This window comes from Aquila chrysaetos, chromosome 7 (genome assembly GCF_900496995.4).
Source record: "Aquila chrysaetos chrysaetos chromosome 7, bAquChr1.4, whole genome shotgun sequence".
NCBI classification, from domain to species: Eukaryota; Metazoa; Chordata; class Aves; order Accipitriformes; family Accipitridae; genus Aquila; species Aquila chrysaetos.
Genome location: NC_044010.1, coordinates 5,781,964 through 5,805,125, shown reverse-complemented (window position 1 = coordinate 5,805,125; position 23,162 = coordinate 5,781,964). Strand labels below are relative to the sequence as shown.

The following is a 23,162-nucleotide window of genomic DNA, read 5'->3' as shown; positions in this document are numbered from 1 at the left end:
AAAGTGCTGCTGTGTGCAGAGTGGCTGGTTGAGATGCTGGAATGAAGAGCCAAGGTGATTCAGCCTTTGGGTACACCACAGGCTTTTGTGTGACCACAGCCCAGTTCGTCATACTTTGCTCACTGTAAAATACAGATAAAAGCCTTTGCTTTCTTCACTGGGATGACACAAGGATTAAATACCTCCATGATTGTGAGTTAGGCCATTGTTGGGGTGATGAAGACTAGATAAATACTTGCATTGCTGGCCGCCTGTAGCAATTTGGGAAGGTCACAATGGAGACAGCTCTTGAAGTTCACAATGGTCTGGGATCATCATAAATGTGTGATCTGGATATTATATCCTGTTTTATCTCATATATCCAGTATGATCTGCATATTGTATCTAAAAAACCCAATACACTACCCTGCTGGAAAGTCAAGCAGTGGATAATAAAGAACTGTGGTCTCAATGTCTGCAGAGGCATCTTTGACTTTGTCTCACACTTTTTGGGGAGATGGAGAGGCTGGTAGGTTGGAACCTCTCCTGAAGGGAGCCTTTCTGCTCCAGCAGGGCAGCTGAGCAACTGATTGGTAATCAGATCAGCTTTGACCCCAGCTGATGGCTGTAAAGACCCTGCGCAAGTCAATTCCCATTTCTCCACTTCAGGCTCCCTGGCCGTAAAGACCGCGGAGCCTTGGTAGGAGTCTGTCGAGGTCAGCACCTTTGACGCTGTTTGGCAGGAGGCCACTCAATACCAGTGAAAAACATCTGCCTCCAAGGCACCCTCATCCAAAAGGGCTCTTCTACCCCCCCTTCAATTGCTGTACTACACAACCTCCCACTTGCCCACCACTTTCTGGTGCAGCAGAGCATCCCCACGGAAGCACCGTGATGGATGCGAGCACCCTGTCCTCCCTGCAGCTGCATTTGCTTGTAGCAGCGACGGTGGCCAAGAGAGAGGTGTTATTAAAGGAGATCTCGCTGTCTGAAAACCTAACCACTGTGGTAGGCTTCTTCCAACCCTAGCTGGATTGCAGTTGCCCGGTTATAGGTACCGTATGCAGGAAGTTTGGGCAAAAAGTGCTGGTAAGAGGCAGGAATAAATGACCAGCCAGCAGTAGGCAGGTCATTTGTCTCAGCCTTCAGGCCTGGCTGCATCCATCGGTGTGGGAAGGAAACGGCAGTGGAAGAAAGGGGAGCCGCTTCTTTCCCATTCTCCAGGAAGCAAAAATATTTGCAGCTGTAGCTGTAACAGGGTTAACACCTCACGTTCACAAGGAACATCCTCCCTTTTCTCTCTCCACCCTCTTCCTCCACCACTCCCAATTCTCTGGAGACCTCACTGCTCCTTCCCATCAGCCAAAGTTGGGGAGTTTCCATGGCAACCCGGCAGCTGGTGTCTAGACACTGCGAAAGATGCTTTGCAATGGAGCTGCGAGCCCGACTCCCCTCAGCACCCCCTCCCCACCGCCGCGCACCCCGAGCATCTCTGCCGCCGCTCCCTCCCTTACCATCTACTGCACACATGGATGCCGATGCAGGGTGGGATTTCTGTGGTGGTGCTGGGAGAAGAAAGGCACGGGGCGGGAGGAGAGGGAGAGGAAATCCCTAAGCCACTGGCTCTTCAGCCTGACAAAGCGCAAAGGCAGCTGGGGCGACAGAACTGGGGCTGGCTGTCCTCTGAGGGTTTAGCAGGATCGGAAAAAGAGGCAGCCGTCCAAGCTTGGACCAAAGTCATCAGCCATGGGACTGGCAGAAGTTGTTTTTTTTGATCTCTGCTAGAGCAACTGAGAATGGCATACATGGCGCTGAAACAAAGATGAGGCAGGCCAGGAACAAGAGGCCCAAACTACCATGTATTGTGGCCGTATTCACCTTTTTGTTTTAACCTTAACAGGCTGCTTTGCCTGCTTCTTTCCTGTAGTTACTGGGCAACTTCTCTGGACCTCCTGCCTGCCGCTTGCAGTGGGGACATCCTCCCCACCACCTTGTTGCAGGGTTTGCCAAGGGTTTGCAGATCTCCCAGGTGCCAGATGCCCACCAGAACCCCCAGGGCTCCCAGGAACGAGGTGGTACCCTGGGTTTGTCTTTAGCGAGTGAGGGATTCACCAGGGGCTTAGGGGAAATCATGCAAGTCAGTCCCCTGGACCAGACGCAGCCACTCACCTGAAATACCCAATTCCTTCATTTCTCAGTGTTTTACTGGGCAGCATAAGTCTGCCAGTTTTCAGAAGCAGTGAGTGGGGAGGGCGTAGGATTTTAGCACTGTATATGACGCATTGTAGGGCTGACTGACTGCAATGGGCTAACTTGGATCGGGAAGAGAACTGTATAAGCAACAGCTCTGAACCTGAAGTGCGTCTCGTTTCAGCAGTCTCAGACCTACCATCGTCTGCCTGGAATCGGCTTCTGGCTGGCTAGAAGGACAGATGGATCGGGACAGATGAATCAAGCTGTGAAGCCTGGATCCAAATCTGATCCAAATGTCATTAAAATCAGGAGAGGCTCAGGTCAGGGATTTTAAATGGGGCCTTCCAGTGCTCCTTACCCTCCGAAAAATGTCTCTAAACAGAGTCATCTCTGGGGCAGCCGAGGTCTGCTTTTAATAGGGCAGGAAAACGCAGATTAATATTTTGGAGCAAAGAGGAGACCAGACGAGGCACAGGTTTTCAGTTCCATCTCTGACCAAGCTGTAGTTGGCAGAGGACAGAGGGAGAAAGGAGTGAGCATGACAAATGCTAGAGAAAGAGCAGCAGCTGAGTAGATCTGGGCAATCCTTTAGTGTGAAGGCATGGGAGAGTTCTAGCTGCACAATCAATATCAGCAATAATAATGCAAACAGTGGGAAAGCAGCAAAAGCAAAATCCCTGCATCTGTAGTAGAATCCCAGAGTGTTTGTGCAATTTCTCTTCTCTTGGCATTGGCTGTGGTAATTTAAAGATCTGCAGTGGAACAGGGACAAAAAGGAAAACAAAACCTAAGCCACCAGCCACAAAAGAAATGATCAGCAGAGAGGTTGCTGCTACTATGGTCATAAGCTGATGTCTGCTCTGATTTAATTAATCTTGGCAAGTCAGACGGGAGCTGGGCAGGTCCCAAGAGACAGTGTTTTACCCGGAAATCCACTCAACCTAATTTCACTAATGTAGGGCAGTGGAGAGACTTGGAGAGGAGCCTGCACACTTAGCCATTAGAGCACAGTGTAGGCAAAGGCAGCTGGAAGTACCACCATCCAGCAAAACTGCTGCTTGCGTGCCTGCTTCAGCTTTACAGCAACCAGAGCTGCATATGTTCGAGGCGTTTGCTCCGCAGCAGGGCTCACAGACATGACTCTCACCCTTTCCAGGAAATAAATGGAGTGCTGAGGGGCAGGAGCTCTCTAAGACCCTATTTCAGCAAGGATCTGTAGTTCACTTCCATACCGTTCCTCTTCCATGGGCAAGGCAGTTCCCTAGCAGGTACCAGTTGGAACTGTAGGTATGAAGCATGTCTCTGACGCAGGTCCTTCGGCTGGGAAGAAAATGCACTTCAGCCTCACCCACCACGAAGCTCTATTGCTTAAGCAATTCTGCAGTCACAGCTTAAGGTTTGTCTGAGGCTGCCCAAAAGGTTTCTCAACTTGGCTGCCCCGTGCAGGGTGCTAGATTGAAGTGAGGTTGGTGGCAGCTCAGCTCACAGATGCCTGTCTCTTTGGCAAAATTATCCCATGCTATAGGATGATTTGGACTGCAGCATAGATTTCGAAGGACTGAAACAAAAGGCAAAAATGCAAACCAAACTAAAATCTCAAAGCTGGGTCTGGGGGGGACCACAGGATGGGAATAACCAGGAAAAGTGCAAGTGATGACTGATGTGCATTAAAACAACTGTGAGGGTGATGATTGCAAGCACAAACTAGGTGGTTTTTGTTGTTGGTCTTGTTTTGGGGTGGGTTTTTTAGCTTTTTGACCTAGCCATTCCTGCTTTATCTTTGAGGACAGATTTTTTTTTTTTTTTTTTGGCCCCTCCTCAGGCTTCTTTTGCTTCATATTACAGCTCAGCCTCCCCTCTTGTTCTGTTTCCTCCACACATGCACATGTTGTGTTCTCATTTTGTGAGTTTGGGCCCTTTTTTGCTCTGTAGCTGGAATGCTCTATAACAAATGTGTATGTCTCTGCCTTGGCTTGCTAAAGATGTAGGTGTTCCCAGGCTGAGACTCCTCTTGTCCTAAAGCAGGCATCTAAATAGGTCAGGTTAATAGATTCTTAGAACGTCATGTTTATTTCCACTAATAAGAAAGGGAGCAGAGGGTGAGAAGATCAGCTGTAGATGTCTTTGTGTAGATGTCTGGAGTTAGGTGAGATGTCCATCCACTCCCACTTCAACTTTCCCATTTCATGATCTTGGTGCTGCCCCAGTCCAGGTCCATCTTAAGAAATAAATCACTGCCACCTGCTTGTTCTCTGCCTTGCAAGAGGACACAGGGGACTCTGATCATGCAGGAGGAGATCTCACAGTGCTGGCATGTTCAGAAGGGAGGCAGCTTTAGACAGATGGAAATTTGGCCACCCAGGATGAAATGCTTTTGTTCCTCGAGCAGGGGACGGAACATTTTGCCTAAATGCCCTGAATTCTCACCTGCTTTTTTGTCACCTTTTACACCTATTCCAACGAAGTGCAAAGTGAGTGTAAAATGCCAAGGCTCTGCAGTTCTGTCTGTATAACTGTATCTGTCCACTACAAACCAACAGGCGTGTCAGCCCAGAGTTCACGGAAGTGGGTAAAAAGCAATGTAAGAAATATCCTCTCTGAGGTATGGAATCCCCAGGATAGCCATTTACTGATCTCCCCAGGGATACCTTGCCCTCCTTTGCTGGGACATTGAAAACTAGGCTGGAGAGAACCCCAGAGAACATACTGCAGAAATAGCCCGCATCAAACAAACCAGTGAAGGGTGAGTCAGATAAACCGTCTCATCTCTCCTCGTGAATCAGAAACTGCTATTAACTGGCCCTGATGTCAGTAGGGTTGTGCTGCGTTGCTCCCGTTGCACTGAGAATCCTCTTCACTGCTGTTGTTTAGTAGTGCCACAGCTTGAACTTTATTTTTTGTGCTGAATTTTTTATCCTTTGTGATATTACTTCTTGCTGAAGTTCATTGTCAAGAGCCTACCACCGTTGGAGCTGGACCCCACTTTTAGCTGCTGATTTAACACGGGCATCTGTGCAACTTAGCAGTTTGTACGTCTTGGCCAAGGCACTCGGTATCACAGCAGGTATGCAGGACCTCCCAGTGTCTGTCACTGCGCCTGCTGCATTATGGGCCCTTCTGTTGTGCTGTCCTGAGGAGGCTGTGGGGACTGCTGGCTAAAATCTTTGCGTATTTTCAGTAGGAAGACACAGAAAGTTTTAAACATAATGAAATACACTGTCAGGGCTTGTGTTCCTGAAGCCGCATTGCCTATCCTTTGTTGCTCTTCCATCCATCTTGCATTTATGCGCGCAAAAAACCAAATTCTGCCTTACTAGGATCTATCAGAGCCTTATAGCAAAGCATGCTTTGCTGCTGGCTAACGATAGTCTTTTGGCTCAAATTTAGGGGTAGATGTTTGTGCATTAGGATTCTACTCTCGGCTCCGTAATTCCATGTGTCTCCTGCTATGAATGCCTTGGAGAAGAGCGGGATTAAAAGGACTCCGCTCCCTCCCCAGTGGAGTGTGATCAAGTCATTCAGAAAAATTAACAAAGCTAGGGCAAGTTGGCCTGCTTTGCCTTGCAACGATACTTGCATCCTATTTTAATCAGTAGCCCATTTTGTCTTTGGTTCATGGTTGTAGCTGTACCATATATAGAAGGAGTCCTTGAGTAGCATTCTGTTTAGCTGTTCAGTATCAAGGGAAAGAAAGTCCACAGATGTTTTTGCTGACAGTGAGTTTGCAGGTGCAGGGGCTCAGGCCATGGGGATGTTTCCACAGACTTTGTCCTTTTGGAAAATCAGCAGTCAGGACTTACTAAGACAAAAAGTATTTGAAGGTCTAGAAGCAGAGCCTTTAATGAAGATGATTCAGGTTAGGAAGTTACACACGTCTTAAAGGTGATCTGTATGGAAGTGGTGCCTAGGAACATATTTAAAAGCTAGGCTAAAGAGCCGAGGGGGAGAGGGAAGCAGGAATGCAGCACCTACAGCCAGTGTTGGAAGCAAATACAAGTCTGCCATCTGATGGCATCGAATGGACCAGGCCAAAATGCATAAACCGTGTCAGTAAGGAAAGTTTCACATCCCAATTAGCATTCTCACTAATGCTAAACATGGGTGTGAGGATGCTAATCCTCGCAAACTAAACATTGGCATGTGAACATCCATATTGTTAAGCTGACAGCATGGGCCATGGTGTGATTTTTGAATAGGCCAACTAGCTTTGCCCCAGACAGTTCCCAAACACAGCCACCCTGTTCTGGAGAGTCAGAGCGTTTAGCCGTATGGACATGAGCTGTGTGGTGCCAGCTGGCCTCGGGGCCAGAGAGCAGCCCCTGGCCCATTTTATTTGCTGATATAATGTAATGTGATAGCCCATCAGAGAAGCCAGGAACTGTCCAGGGACCCCACAGTCCTCTCTGAATGACCACCGGAGATACAGTGATGCTACGGAGGTATGTCGAGTGCCGGCATTGAGGTATGTGACATACCAATCTTGCGGTCTGTCCCACAGCACCCAGCCCTTCAGCACTTCTTTGTTTTCCCTGTTCTTTATCCCAAGTCTGGACTGATGCCGCTTGCTTGGCCTCTCCGTGGTCTGTGTGTACGTGCGTGTGGGAGGGGGAGTCAGTGAGGAACGGGGAGATTTGGCGATGGAGCAGACCAGCCGCTACAGTGCACTAAGACCCTTGTGCATTATTCTACCTTACAGCCCTGGGTGAACCATCACCTTCTCCTGTAAAAAGCGATCCACACGGTGCATAGACCTTAGCGGGGTTTCTGAAGGAGGCCCAGGAACACGGTAGCGTACCCTGGTGTAAAGATGATGAGAGATGGTCAGCAGGAACTCAGAGACAATTAAATCTGTCCTGCTGCAATGAAGGGGCATGGTGTCTCGGGCTGGATGACCCCAGCAGTAAGATCGCTGCAGCCTGAGAGGTGCTCCTTTCGAAAGTTTGCCTTGTCTCTCTCGGCTGCCTCTGCCTTCCCCTCGGTTCTGATCCCCTGTCTAGTTCATCGTTGCGGGATTGCTCCTAGCATTCATTTTAACTTCTCACGTGAACAGTGTGCCAGAACAAAGTGTCTGATGGACAGGCAGGCCTAGCCTCCAGGTACACTCATTGCTTCCCCCCGGGGCAGCTCTGCCTTCGAAAGGAGAGCCCAGAAAACTGGAGAGACGTGACAACCTCCCGGATGAAGGCTCCCGTTCTTGAAGGCTAGAGACATTTCTCTAGATCTCTGTTTAGCGTAAGAGAAGTCTGAGTTCCAGGTTATAAAATGTTTCCATCTGGGTCTTGCAAGCTTCAAGTGCGTGTAGGGTTTTCTCTTTGCGAGCTCTTTAAGCCTTGGCTGGGAGGATGCATAGCGGAATTAGGGGGCAACATGCAACAGCGGTTGGCACAGTCAGGGGGTTCAGTAAAAGGGTGCGTGATCTAGCTGGTAAGCCAAGAGCCTGATCAGTGCACCTGACGAAATGAATGGTGGTTGCCCGTGACAGCAGCAGCAAGCCAGGCAGCTCCTTCCAGTTGCACGTGCTTTCTGGTGGGGCTGGAGGCGTTTTGTGAGAGCTACACACTTGCCTGCTGGGCTGAACCCTGACACGTTCTTTCCATGCTGCAGAAATGCCAGGGACTTTGAGACCTGGGTCACTTTGGGGAGAGAGAAGCCCGAAGCCACGCAGTCCATCACGCGATGGCTGTGTGCACGTGCAGGATGCTGTTGCTCATGGCTGACTAACTCTGGACCATCTCTTTCCCCACTAGATGCTGTAGAAGAAACCAAACCTACTGAAAGTGCCCAGCAGGAAGAGGTGAAAGAAGAAGAGAGCAAGGCGGACCAAGAAAATGCCTGAACATTAAGAAATGACTCCCCATTGCCCCTCCCTCCCTCCCCCTATCCTCTATCCTTCCTTCCTACCCCAATCTCGATCTCCCCCCTTCCTGCTCACATCTGTGAGCCTGTCCGTCCCTCTCCCATTCCCACTTAAACCCTTTTTCTCTCTGTGTGGCAAACATTTAAAGAAAAAAAAAAAAAAAAGCAGGAAAAATCCCAGTCAAACAGTGTGGCTTAAACATTTCTTTGTTTCTTGGTGTTGTTATGGCGAGTTTTTTGGTAATGATGATCCAATCATTTTGGGAAAATTCTTGCACTGTATCAGAGTTCTTTGACCTGGCGCGTGCGTGTGTCTGTCTGCCCACCGCGAGCGCGCTCTCTCTCTCTCTCCCCCCTCTCTCTCTCTCCTCCAAGTGTGTGTGTGTGCAATGTTACGTTCATCCGAGGAGTCCAGACTTACCGAGTGAGTTAAAACAAAAGAGGAAAAAAGAAATTCCTTTTCTTCCTTTTTCAATGTGATGGAATGAACGAAAGAAAAAAAAAAAAAAAAAGACCAAACCAAACAAACAAATGAATGAAAAATAATACTAAACCCCAGTTTGTTTTCAGAACTAAAACAACAACAAAAAAATGTGCCAATTAGCGTAATGCTTGGCTCCAGGCTCCTTTTTCAAACTGAACAATAATTATAATAAATGAGAATAATGATCATTAATACCACCGTGTCGCATTTCTATGCTGCCGTACATCCTGCTGGCCTGCGGTCTTTGGTGGGCCGCTTCTTTCGTGGCCCCGCTGTGCTCCTCGGCCACTGGTCAGTGACCGACCACTCTCCCTGGCACTGCTGAGGGGATTTTTAAGGGAAGCAGGCTTGGATTTTTGAGTGAGGTGTTGGCACAGACTAACTTAAGTAATGAAAGTAGCAAAATCAGATTTAGGAAAGAGCAAAATAAGCAGCCCTCTAGGATACCTCTAGGCCCTGATTTGGAGAATTACGGTGACCTTGGAGGGATGAGCCAGCAGAAGGACCAGCTTTGGTCCATGCTGAAGGTCCGACCCCTGTTGAGGGGTGTACCAAGGGCCGTGAGGGGACAGGGTCCTGGGGCCCGAGCTCCCCCCGGCAGCGGGGTGACGCTCACCCCATCGGGCTAGAGCTGGAGAAGTCGTTGAGTAGCTTAGCGTGGCCCTCCAAAAATGTTCTGATTGGCAAAGTAAATTGGGCCAATGCATTGAATAAATAGGCACGTGAGCAGGACAAGGTCTGGTGGTGTAAGAGCCAGTCGACGACACTTGAGAAATACCTCGCTCCTGCTCCCTGGCAGAACCTGGGATGGTTCACCCAGCTCTAACGAGGGCCAAGGCTTTTAGCTGTTATTTATGGCCTTCCCCCCGCAGCCAGCTAAAAGCGTGGCGCAGGCTTGGCGCCGCGGGCAGAGCCCCGCCGCGCCAATCTCCACCACCGCTTTCCACGGGGTGCGGGACATTCCCGCGCGCGTGCCAACCGCGCGCCCGCTAGACCCAGCCCGTCCCGGCGGAGGACTGAGAGACGCCCGGCCCCGAGCCTGAACAGCCCTCGGGGTCTGCTTTTATGAGCTGCGAGAGCGAACCGTTAAAATATATTCAGTAATAACCGGGCTTTCATAAAAGCCCAGTTATTGCTCTCTCACTGCCCTGATTATTATCATGTGCTTTCCCACCAGCTTGTGCGTGGTTTCCTGGCCTCGTTTGGCCATGGTTGCCATACGATGCTGCAGGGCCACAATTAAATTGACCTCACAGCAGTAACACCAAAAAGACGGGTCTGCTGACAGCCCCAACATCCCTTGGTGGCTGATGCTTGGAGTGGCAGCCCCGTGGCCTTCAGAGGGCTGGCTGGCCCTCCCTGCCCTACTCCTTTGTTCTCCTCCATCTCTTTGTTGGAAATAGGGAGAAAAGATGAACAGTGTCTCCTCAGAGATGATTGGTTTGAACGTAGACCGCTCACTGGAAGTGCCATCAAAACGCATCAGGATTAATTTCCATGTGCTTCCTGGCGTTGTGTAGAAATAAGAGAGAGAGAGAGAGAGGGAGGATTTTAAAAAAAGAGAGGGAAAGAGAGAGTGGGAGAGAGATTGGACAGAGATTTATAAAAACAGGGATTAGAGAGAGGAGGGGGGAAAAGATTTTCGAGTGGATAGATGGATGATAGGGAGAGAGAGGGGAGTATAGCTAGAGTAAGAAAGATTAGAGTGAAAAAGATGAGAGAGAGACAGGAAGAAATTAGATAATATGGAGCAATAGATGATTGATAGAGGTAGTGAAACGTAGCTAGCTAAAGTAGATTAGACAGACTAAATAGGTAGAAAGATGGGCTGACTGACAGATAGGTATTGTGTCATACTTCATAAACGATATATATGCTAATATTCCCATGTCATGATGGGTGGTAAACCCTGAGACACCTTCCAGCCTGACCTCAATTCAGCAAATGTAGCGCGGACATCAGGCATTGCTTGGACCGTATGTCAGGTCTCACCACCCTGCCCGTTTCTGCCGTGGAAGCGGCAGGGGGGGTGGATGGTGTTTGGGGAGGGAGAGCGCTCTGACGGACACGGGGGGGCCGAGGCGTAGGCAGGAGAGGCGTAGAGTATGTTTGCTGTTCGTAGCACACGAGGTGCCCAGCCCAGCTCGGACGTTGCAGACGCCCCGTGTCTCTAGCACCGAGTCGAGAGAACTGAGGTTCAGCTCTCAGGATTTGTGGGAGAGGTGTTTGGGAGGAGGCAGGAAGGAGAGAGCACGGTTTTTGTTTAGCCTCATCTCCTGTCATGACCATTTACAAGAGTTTTCTTAAGGACTGTCTTGCCTGTTTCTGCAAAGACCGCGTGGTCTCCCTGCTCTTCTGACTTCAGACCCCCAACTTTTCATCTTGCCTCCACTTTACTATTACTATTTTTAACTTTATACGGAAAAGAAAACTGCCTCTCATGTCTTCCTGGACATAGGCCTTCCTCCCTCCTCAAAACCCAAACACTTTTCTCTCCCCAGGGATGTTTTATCTTTGTATTTCGCATGTTGCCTCCCCCTTGGCTGATGGTTGGGGCATCGCGCGTGTTTTGTCACCATTCGCAAGAACATACTTTGCCATGTTGCTTAGAGAACAAAGGGTTGGGTTTTGTGTTTTGGTTTTTTCCCCCTGCAAAGAGAACGGGATATGTGGTTACCAACTGCAAACCTAAATAATTTAAATACTAATTCCTCTCCCTTGGTTCCAGTTGAAAATTACTAGCTGTAACCAAGCACCCCCCTATCTTTCTTATTGTACCGTGTCCTGATCCTGCCGGAGAGTCAGGGCAAAGAGAGCGTGAGAGAGAGCACACAGACAAACCCTGCCTTGAGCAGGCAGTGGTTTGATGTGTAATACACAAGATTTGTATAGGAAGCTGGGCTGTCTTCAGGGTACAGGAAGAGAGCAGAGAAAAGCATTTGGATTTCCTTGAGTTGCCTCTTCAGCTAGATTTTAAAAGGCTAAAAGGAAACAGTATAAAGGATGCGGCATGGGATAGAAACTGGAAGGAGTACAGGGGTATTTGAGGAACGATTTTTCTAGCAGGCTATCAAGTGAGCTAAGCAGCACAAGAGGCAGGAGGTCCCAGAAGTAAAGAGTGGAGCAAAGAGTATCCAGCGGAGTAGTTGGAGCTTTTCTGCTGCTCTTGATGCAGCAACCAACACGAATTCCCCAGGGAGAATATATCTAATCCTCTCTCCCTGAAGAGGATATAGCTTTGCCTGGAGGTGTCTGTGGTTGTTACTTTATGGATGGAGAGGAAAGGGCATGTCAGAATGACTCACACTGGGAATATGGTGCCTGACCTTACGTACAGAGCTGTGGAAATTCAGGGTCCAAGAGGGGCTTTTTCCTTGCCTCTGTAGTAAGATATGCTAGTGATCCACATCTATACTGAATGCTCCTACCAGCTGTAGGCCAGCTCTTGACATTTCACCTCATCTAGACTAAGCCTTGGAAAAGTGTAAAAAATGCCAACCTAACGCCCCCAGTCAATGCAGTAGATCATTCGCATGAATTTGGTCTGCTTTGCAATGCTTATGGCATCCACAGACTGTCTGCGTTGATGGCATACAAAAACCCACAACCCTTGCAATAGTTGCATCAGCCAAGAAGCTCCACCGTGAGCCACATTCCAAAGGGAGGGGAAGGGAATCCTGCTGAGATCCCTTCAGACCCCGTGTTTTCCAACCCTAAACCCTAATGCAGCCCCGTGAGAGGCCTTAGCTAGAAGGAACTCACCTACGGTGACAACGTAAACACCGTCGCTTGGGGAACGTGTTACTCTAAATGAAAGAAATGGCCATGACTGGACGAGAGGGGTTTAGAAAGAAAGGAAAGAAGAAAGAAAGAAAGAGGGAGTTCCTACCAAACTCTCCCCCGGGAGTTATTTCTTTTTTTCTGCGGTCTCCAAATGGCAAACTAGAATGTGAGGCTTTTTGTACTGAAGGTTTGGTGTTTGTCATAGGTGTCTTAGGAAGGCAACAGAGCGGCTGTGGTTTGCAGAGATGGAGGGAAGGGTCTGAATAAATGTTTTTGTGGCCCCTCTTGGCTAAGAAGTCCGTTCGGTGGTGACCTGCAGCTCAGCAGTGCGGGGGGGTGGTGGTGGGGGGTCCTCTTCCAGGCCTGTGCTCAGATTCCCTGCTTTTCCGCATTGTCACATTAGCACTTTCACTGGATATTTAGAGCACCTCAGGACTGGTTCTCCTCTCGCTCACACCGGGGTAACTCAGGAGTCGCTCCACTGGAACCAGTGGTGTTAATCTGGTGTGAAAATAATGCGAGAGGAGGATTCAACTCCTCGGGGGGGGATTTTCCAGGTCCCCGAGGGGGAAAAAAAATCAATGGGAGTTACATGTCTAACTGCCACTTGTGCCTGTGAAAGTCTGCCCCTTATCTACCCATATGTATATAGGGTACAGTTTTCAGAATAACCTAAGTGACGTGGGCGCTTGAGAGCACGCATTTCACTGGCTTTCAAAGAGACGTAAGCTCCTAAGGCCCAGATGTTGAAGGATGTCCAAACTCCTCTCTGCAGCGAATTTGGGGTCTCAGGCCTAAAATTCTCCAGTCATTTTCCAAAATGGAACTGAAGATCATGAGTCATTTAGGTGGTCCTGAAAGCGCTACCCTCTATCCATTTTTCAGGGTGTTGATCTCAGGTCATGTGCGAGCCTGCATTCTTACCTACAATGCTTTATTACTACATTCCTCTGTTGAGCAATACTTGGAAGAAGAGGTGAAGGTCGAGATTTGCAGAACAGGCTAGTGACCCCAGTGGCTCACGGCTGGAGTGCCCAACTTGAGAGACACCTCACTGGGGCCCAATCCACAGGTCCCCTGTATTCTCTGAACATCAGGATTCATGTATTACACACCCAGAACCACTGGTCACTTCCAAAAAAAAAAAAAAAAAATCCCTGCCTGAGACCTAGACTACTCTCACAAAAGAAAATCCTAGGTGAACCGTTCATCCAATAGCTTGGTTTTTCTGCTCATGCCTGTTCCCAATGAACGAAACACATCCCTGTGCATCACCTAAGCCCTATTTTGAGGAGTTACACTGGCATACAGCTGAAGTAACACAGTAGTAAATCGGGGCCTGAAGAAGGTGGCTACAGCCTAGAGAGTATCAAGAACTGTGACGTGTCTGGAAGCTAATAAGAGCAGAACTTGACGATTAGAGCGGCCCATTTCCGATGCTCTTGTGTGAGGATCTGGAAAGAGTCTCTCACTCATTGTACTTGTGCATTATGAATGTGTCCATCTGCAGAGATCTAATGTACACATATGTCCTGAATATTGTCCTAAGGTTGCAAGCTTCAAAAATGAGCAGAAAACATTCCCGAGAAGTGAGAATAATACAGATGTCTGTATTTGAAAAATTGGTTCAAATAAAGTCTCTCACTTATAGATACGTGTAGTTGTGTCCAATTATTTCTTCCTGGAATAGATGTTTCTCCCTTGTGTAGGATTTCAATGCTTTTACAAAAAAATCTCCTTCCATTCTCCCTTTACCTTCTCAGTCAAGTCCTATTACTGTGGAAAGAAATACTTTCTACTTATTCTGTCCGAGTAAAAACCTATGTTAAAAAGAAAGGGTAAAGTAAAAGGCCTGGTATGTTTTTACTGTTGTTAAATATCTATTGAGGTAGAAGATACAAGCCTGATGCAAGATGTGGTCTCCCTGTGCAAAAATGCTAGGTATTTATATAATAAGGAACAGACATCACCTGAAACCAGGCTGAAGCAAGGAAAGCTGTGCTTCGGCACCATGTATCTGCAATATGTCGACAGCAAAATGCTGGGCCTGGGATGTTGTTCCAAGTAAGTGAATCTGCTTGGGTGTAGAAATGGTGATGTGGGTCACCATTCAGTAAAGCACTCAGCATGTTTAAGGAAAAGTGAGTACAAAATGGAATAAATTTTTTTTTACACGATTAGGCAACCTTGTGCAAGTGTATCTAAAGGTATCAAATTCCTCATTGGATTTAAAGCTTCAGTAGTTCACTGGGAAACTCCAGAAGTTTTTGAGATAGGAATATATATTTCAGCACCTAAGAAGTCCCACCAAGTTATTTCCCTCAGTATCAACTTTGTGCCAAATTCAATGAAATATGAACAGAGCAGCAATTGCTGCCCAGGCTGGGCTCGGCTGCTGACTTAATGCTGTGCTGTATCTGTCAGCAGCTCAAGAGCAGAGCTGAAATCAAGCATTTTTATCACATCTATTCATCCCAGGAAGCTTTGCAACCGCTATTTAGAAATCACTTGCAACTCATCTCTGAAATACAGCAGCTGGCTTAGCAAGGGCCCAGGAAAATTCCTGATGAGGGTCCAAGGAGCTGCCTGGGAAACAGAGCAGACCTCGGCACCTCACATGGATTCTGGACAAAGTGCCAATTTACAAATGAAAATGACACAATTAGATGTCTGTATTCTTGCATGTAATCATCAGTTGCCCCGTAGCTTCTCCAAAAAAGGCGTGGACTCCAGCTTGTATGCAAACAAATATTTAGCATTCAAAATCAAGTGGTTTCAATTAGCCACATCGCTAGATTGTAGGGCTCAACCCTGGCAGACTGGCTTTGCTTCAGTGGGGCAAAACATCTGTAAAGGGGCAGCCAAGGACCTCCCTCCAAGTAAATGGTGTCTTGGGGTAGCAAGGCTGCCTTGCACTCTTTTATCTTTTACACAGCAGAGTAGGGGGGGGGGGCAGGAGGCTGAACGGTTGTGCCACGGCACGTGTGTCAGCTGAAACGCTCAGCCTAACGTAAATCTCTGCCAGAGACTTTCTGGCCGGGCACACAAAGCTCGTTGCGCGTGCTTTCCAGTGTCGCGCTCTTGCCACTGTGAGCTGGAAAGAAACTTTCTGCCTGAGTCGTACAGAATGACCCATGACTCTCCTTGGGTGTTTGCCCCCGTTGCCTCTTGGCCCAGGTGAACTCCCTTCCGATTGCTGCTTACGTTCATGGACTGCACCGCCAGCCTTTCCCTAGCTTCTGTGAGACGTGAGTGATGTGTTTCCAGTTCCCGTGGTGGTCCCTTGGCTTAGCTGCGAATATGCAGAGGAGACCTCCTCTCCTTGGGGAAACCGCAACAGGAGCGTCAGGTTTTCCTGGTTTTTGACAATGCCAACAGCTTCACGGCAGACTTGCCACCTTCATTGCCCTACTGAGGTCACTGGCAAAAGACCAGTGTTTCTCCTACTATCACTCAAATTTCTAAAAGTCTGCTATCCTTTACCCAGCGGGCAGCATGAAGCACCCTGTAAGAGACCTTTACGATCTCCTAATCTGCTACACTCTGCCCTGTTTTACCATTGTACGCGGAGCTGGCGTCCAGTCTGACAGGTGCTGCTGCTCTCTGAAGACGAGCAGAAAAAGCCGGACAAAGGAAATTATGCACTTCTGTACCTAAGATCACTTTTGTTTATTAAAAATGAAATCATTTTTCTCCATGTAGGGCCACTTTTGTTTATTAAAGAGGAAATAATTTTCATTTAGCTTGGCAGGGAACGCTGAACATGAATAATAAGAGAGGCAAGGAAGTAAAAGCCCATTTCTCTCAGAGGAGCACCACTGATTGTAGCTGGGCAGCAGGGTTTGCAGAAAGGTTGTAGCTTGTACGAAACAGACTGCCATAGCTGCAGAAAAGGTCTCGGGGTACTTCAGGCTCTGTAAATGCACCGGCCTACAACCCAAACTACAAGCTGGGTACAGGGAGAAAAGCAGCGCTTCGTGCTTAATTTAATTATGGTAGTTGATTAAGCAGGTTAGGAGTAAAATGTAATTAGCACTTCGGGGGCAACAGGTGGATGCTAAGCCAAGAGAGAGGTAAGACTCATTATCTGTGGTGGGAGAGAGGAAGGGTGGTATAGGTCATCACTGGCTGGATAACAAGGAAGAGTTAATTGGGGTGAACTGAAAACTGCTGGTGAGGTCTCTCTTTACTGAGCCCATGATTATGCTTTTTTTTTTTTGTCTTGAGACAGTCTTCTGAAGGGTTTCGTGGCAATCTTCAGGACCCTGACCCAGAGAGGGAAAACCAGTTTCTGTCATTGGAGGAGAGGTCTAATGGAGAAGGTTCAATTTTTCCCCTCTACACTGGTATGCCCATCCTCGGCCATTTACCTACAGTCAGTCAGTCTGTGGTTTAAGTTTTGATGAGCCTCATTCAACTCCTGGCTGTGCAGCAGCTCATGTTTAAGTGCAGGGACAATTTCACTGTGGAGCTGTGTTTGCCCAGGGCCTGGAAAGGGTCTCTTTCATTCTGAGGCAGACCTGAGCGATTTAGGAACAACACAGCAAAAGCTAAGGTTTAATGATGGCCTAAGGGGGTGCTGGTGTCTAACAGGGGAGACACTGGTGGCTTTGCATGTGAAGGACCAATGTTCCTGGAAGCCGTGGAGAAGAAATCCATGAGGAGCAGCCCGGTGAGTGATGACGGGTCACCTTCTCTAGAAGACCAAAAGACAATTCCTGGTTGAAGGCCAGCACCCGGCAAAGGGGTGAGCAGTTTCTGAGCACTGGCACTTTGGCTTCTCGGTAGCAAAGAGAGAGGAGACCTACAGCCGTGGGTTGCTGCCCCCAGGCTCCTCTCCATTCATGACAGCCAAGCCTTGTGCCAGGCACCCCACAGGGCATGTTTGGGTGTCGGGGCTGGAAGAGCAGACTATGATGCAGGGTGCATAGGCTTAAAAGACCTCGCACACTGACTGGTCCCTAGGGAAAAAAACAAAGACCCCGGGGACATTACCACCCCATCTCATGTCTGAGAGAAAGGCGATGGAGGCTCGCTTGCTACTGTGAGAGACTGAAGGAGTTAACGTCTCAAACGTTGTGGTGGGGCAAGTTCTGATTAATGACTAACTCTGCCTAGCAAGGACCCCAGGTGAAGAGAAGCCGCTCAGCACCCCTCGGCAACGGGAGGGGGAGGCCGTGCTGGAGGGTGCACAGCTCCCCGCTCTGATGTGCTGAACAGGGCACCTCACCGTGCATGGCGAGGGATCACGTCTGCAGGGAAGGGGAAGTTACTCCCCAAATGACCCCCCCCCCAAGCCCATCGGCCCAAAGGCTACCTAATTAGCCTAATGAGTTTGAGTGCCCGTCTGAAGGAGGGGCAGGGAAGATAAAAGGACACAGACTGAAGCCCCAGGTGTGCAAGCCCACTGGAACCGGACCCCTTGGCTGACTGAACCAACGCTGGACCCAGGACTGGTGAAATCTTTCTCTTCTCCCTCCCTCTGTCTCTGTCTTGTTTCTCTCTTTTTTCCTTTTCCGTAATCCCTACACCTCATCCCTTTAGACATAAACTGTTGACCAAGTCTGGGACTAGGAGTGGATCCAGCTGCCCCTGGGCTCCTCGCTGAGGAGTTTAGAAAGCAAGGGGGTCCGTTCTGAACCTCGTGACTCAACGGGAGGGATCTCCTTACTTTACATAAACCATTGACCAAGTCTGGCACTAGGAGTGGATTCAGCCGCCCCTGGGCTTCTCGCTGAGAAGGAGTCTAGAAAGCAAGGGGGTCCGCTCTGAACCTCATGACTCAACGGGAGGGCTCTCCTTATTGTCTTCCCTGAACTGATTCCCAAATAAGCAAGGTCTGTAGTATACGTTTGGTGATGTATGGTTAGCACATGTTACACGGTTTACTGACATAGTTTCATGCCAATTTTTGTTGTGAGCATACCAATTCCGGTGGTGAGCGGGCCAGTTCTTGTTGTGAGCAAATAAAAATTGAGTTTTGCGAGTTAGAGGATCCCTGGTGTCGTTTCACCTCAACCCTGACCTGGGAATCGGCAAACCTGAGTCATCGTCCTGAGAAACTGGGACGCGAGAGCCGCCGCGGAGCACCGGTGCGCGGGCTGCGGCGGGACGCCGGTGGCTGGGGAGGGCTGGCTCTGCCTCGCCGCGGCGGGACGGCCGTGCCGCCGGGCTGTTGGCATTCTCTGCCTCCCAGCCCCTCGCCGCCGGAGAGCCCATTAATAAGGCTTTCCAGCCTGTCACTTCCACGCTGAATCCTTTGAAAGCCGCGCTCCTCTGGGCCCATTAGAGGGAGGAACTGTCTCTGCTGAAACATATGGGGCTGTCAGGCTCTGTCTGGTTGTTGCTCTGAAAGCTGCCGCCCCTCTAGCTGTTTGCTGATGGGGGGGGGGGGGTAAAAGTCATCTCGAGGAGGCTGTGATGGGGACGGGGGCTTGGTAAGGGGCTGGGGAAAGCTGGCAGGTGAACTGGGAGGGATGCTGGTAAACAGCGTGCTGGTAGGTGATGGGCTGCTGTAGGAGGACATTGGGTTAGAAGCCAGCCAAAGGGCTGCCGGGCAGCTCGGGGGTAGTCTGGCATGCTATGAGAGTGACAGTGGGAAGAGGTACCTCTGAGGACAACTGGGGTAAGCTGGGTGGTGAATATTGGGTAGGTATTTAGGGGCAGGCTGCGGCAGCAGAAGGCACGGCTGACGGCAGGGTTGTTTGGGCTTGTCTGGGGAAGGAGAGGATGGCAGCAGTGCTGGGTGGCTCTATGGGGACGGTGCAAAAGGGGGGGGCTTTGGAAAGCATCGTGAGGTCGCAGCAGCCTGGAAGTTGCTAGGTGCATTCCTGACATCGCCTGAATGCCGCTGGAGTTTCTCATTAACCAGCGCACCCGCCCCCCAGCTCCATTTGCAGAGACTGAAGAGGATTTAATGGAGTCCCTTGACTTTTTCCTCTGAAATATTCATAGGTTTTAGCAGTCCATTTCATGCTCACCTCCTCCTCCATTAGAGAGCATCGAAGAGGGACTGGGTGGAAAGTACGCTGCCGTGGAGCCAGGGAGACAGATAAAAGGACCTGTGGCTCTGACCAGAGGCTGCTGGGAAGCAATCCACTCCCGGGCTGCTCCCTGTCCCTCTCACCAGGCCCGCAAAATGACTCGAAATGAGCCCTGGGCAGCATGCACAGGGAGGTGATTAATACAGTGGGAAAGGAAGGAAACCAATTAAGCGGAGAGCGCTGTCTGGAGTTGCTGCCCCCCACCCCTGTCACACACATACACCCCACGTCTGTCTCCCTGCCCGTCTTCATAATATGCAAGGCCAGGAGCTCTGTAAGAATAGCACAGGCTGATGAAAAATGCCTGGAGGCAATTAGTTTCCTCCTTGCCTCAGCACTAATGCTGTGCTAGGATACAGGGAAAGTCCAGAGCTTCGATGAGACGGTGCAGAAGCGTGTTGGATTTTGGATGCCCTGTATGCAGTATCTGACACAGCAAGGAGACGTTGGGAAGTGTGGAGAAAGGGTGTAATAAATAGCGCCATTGCACTCTGCTGTACGAAATGTCCCAAAAGATCAGGGCCAGGTGGGATCTCAGAGCATCATCTGCATCATCCCCACCTTGCATGAAACAGGAGCAACTGGACTTGTGGCACATCCCACCATGATACAAAATAGATCCTTCTGAGGTATACTCATTTCCATTTTCTGGGTTTTTTTTTCTCTCCAGTTTGACATTTTCCAAACCTGTTAGGTACTAAACCAGGGCTCTAATAGTCTAACTAACTAACTGATATGTCTCCACCAAAGTCCCAGAACCAAATATCTCTGAGATTTTGGGGGTGGGGAGAGGTGCAACTCTCTGCTCCAGATTCAAACTTCTTTTGCAGCAGCCACACTCCTAAAGTTTGCAGCGTAAAGTCCTAAGTAAGTTTTTAGGAAGGACTCCACGGACTACATAAGACATGGATAGTGCCTGCACCAGTGCTATCACAGCAAAAACTACAAGAGGGGCTCCCAAGTCCGCTTGGCTTCTCTCTGCGTTAGTACTTGGATGAACCAAAAGAGAAAAATCTTCATGCTAATGAGTTGTTCACTCTGGCTGACACAGACAGAAAGCGGGATTATAAATGTACAAATTCTCGTGGTTCCTCCCTGCTGGATTAAAAACCAGAACAAAAAGTCACAAATGCAACAGCACCTATTTATTCTTACTCTCAAACCACTTGTCAGGCTGCTTCCCCTTCCCACCCATACACACACACTCGCGTGTGCGCGCCCCGGGAATCAGCTGTTTATGTAAGTATTTGCAGGATGTTCCACATCTCCCTGAAATGATAATCAACGTGCCCAGAATCAGCTTAATTACTAAGCATTCATCATACGCCCACAGGCTCTTCCACGGCAGCTCCACACAGCATCTCTATGAATGAGTCTGCATGTTTTTCCTCCTCTGCCAAGCACTGCTCATGATCAAGAGCTCGAGCCCCTTACATCTGAGCTGTTGGCTTGTCTGGTTGTTTATTTATTTCCAGGCAGGGAGAGAGAAGTTTGTAAAGAGAGCGTCTCAGGGTGAGACTTGGCTATCTATACCTTTTTGCAGCCCTGTCTCCATGCAGGATACAGACATGAATGATCCCAGTTTTAAACAAGGCAGATCAGAGGTTTAAACATGCCAGGGCCGTAGTCTGGCAATTAACTCTCTGTAGAAGAGACACAAATCAAGAATCTAAGTACCGAGAAGTGTGAAACTATATGAAGTTTTGCTTTCCATGGGTTGCACCCTGACACATATAGGTGCTCAGCAGATAGGTACTTGCAAAAGAACCGAACTGCTTGGTTTAGCTGAGGCAGTCAGAAAACACATTGCTGAGGTAAGAAAGCAATCTCGGCGGTAGCAAAGCACATCTCCTGTAAGAAAGAGCACCACTCGTGGCTCATCAGAACTTCTCTGAAGGATCTTCTGCACTGAGGCTGTGGGGATCTGCAAAGATCACGGTCATGCCTTCACTTTCTATCAGTGCACTTTCTATCATCAGCCCCACAGCAAACAATCCCTCATATAACTTCTCAGGTGATTTCACAGAGGTACTAAGCAAAGGTGGAAGAAAGATTCGGGCTCCCCCTTTTTGTTCTGTAGTTACCATCTGCCTCTGTTAGCCTGACAAGGTTTGGACTCTTCACACAACTGTAGCTGTCTTAGATTCCTTCCCTGTGGCATTGCACTAGCAAAACTCACATGATGATCCTGTCACAATATTATACAGACTGGAAGCATTTAAGGCCATTAAGGTCACACTTCTCCAGTTTATTGCTTTCTTGCGGAGCTTGGGGACCACAAAGCCCAGAAGCAAGGAACCCTTTTCTGTTTCTACTGTGCTTGCCATCACATGGCAAGAAGTCTCCCTTCATTTAAAATACAAATCCTGGTGTCAGACGTGCCCTGAAACAGAGACATGATCAAACCAGCATTTTGATCTGAGGCAAGGGGGAAGCTCACAAACACAGGTTCGCTTCTCCACCCAGGCACATTTACACACAGGAGGTGTGACTTTTCCTCTCTGTTCATACAGGAAAATTCTAAAATGGCCAGAAACCATTTTGCCAAATCTTCCACATCCCAATTTATTAGCTATTCAAGACCCTTCGTATCAACAGGCCGTTGCTCACGCAAGCACTTGGCTGTTGGTTGCCATCACAAGTAAATAAGATGCTCCAGCAGCGTCTGGGTGCCCAAATGGCTGGCCAGCTCTAGCCGTTCAAATTTGGTGTTAGCAATGCCAAGACTAAAGGACTGTCTCACATCGCTGGTGATGCCTTCAGAAGTCTGCCAGCCTTAGCATCACAGTATTTCTACGATGCTGTACCCAGCGGCTGTCAGTACTCTAACAATATTATCCTCGCAACCCCTGGAGCGCCATGCGAAGGATGATTACTACAACACAGGGCTGTGAAGGCTTAGACCCTCAAGACATTTTGCGATACCTACCTCCCGGTTGCGCAGCAGGGCTCTGCTGCTTGCCCAGGGGCGCGGGAAGATGCTGTGGCAGAGCGCACAGCTAAGCTCATCTCTCTCAGAATTTCTTGCAGATCAGATCAAGAACTACTCTGCTCTGAAGTATTTATTCTGCAGGGAAGAGGATGGGAATAAAACATACCTTTAAGCCTTGTTAAAAATACATCCCGTGAAGACAGCTGTCTTCTAAGGGTAAAAGTGTCTCCAGGGATGATCTCTGGGGAATGCCTCTGTAAGCGAAACACCCACCAGGGAAAAGGCTTCTCGGGACCGTCTCTGTAGGTGAACGCTCTGCTAAGTGAAATGCCTCGGGAGACCACGTACCCGCGCAGTGCGCTGCCTACCTCTGTCTTTCCCCAAATAGTGCTTCCCATCCTTGCGGCTCTGAATAAGCCTGCTGTAGTCACAGAAAAGTCCGCACATGTATGCTAAGGCTTTCTTTTAGTTCATATTAAGCTCATAAGATCAAATTTTAAACTAGAAACACCTTCTTAGCTCACTCGGCTGCTCATCAGTAACGGCTGTGCGCCAGCTGAGCTGTGCCCAGAGCCTCGGCACTGCACGTGGGCACGGGCCTCTGCTTGCAAACAAGCACCATCAGCCACCCCTTACGCTTTTTTTAATATTCAGGTTTAAATGCCACTGCCATTCAACCGGCAGTACAGCGACGGCCACCTGAACTGGGCAGCCTTTGCCGCTTGGTGACACGGTAGCTGGTGCGATAAGGAAAGAGAATGAGGATTTTAGGAGGCCTTGGCATGAGGAAGGCAAAGCGCTGCTGAATCAGTGACTGGGGGTGCACCCTTTGCACCGTGCCGGGGAAGAGGGGAGTCGGGGCGGCAGCACCCCGGTAGCACTGCAGGGTTTG

General features: G+C 49.1%; 1 protein-coding gene across 2 annotated transcripts in view; it reads left to right on the top strand.

The window, feature by feature from the left end:
* The window catches only part of GAP43 (growth associated protein 43), a 60,854-nt gene extending 46,909 nt beyond the window's left edge, over positions 1-13,945 (top strand). For both annotated transcript variants that reach the window (XM_030020511.2, XM_030020512.2), the window contains one exon: positions 7,920-13,945. In XM_030020511.2, coding sequence (XP_029876371.1) covers positions 7,920-8,008 — 89 coding nt within the window. In that variant the 3' untranslated portion in view covers positions 8,009-13,945. The remainder of the gene's footprint in view (positions 1-7,919) is intronic.
* Positions 13,946-23,162: the final 9,217 nt, after the last annotated feature.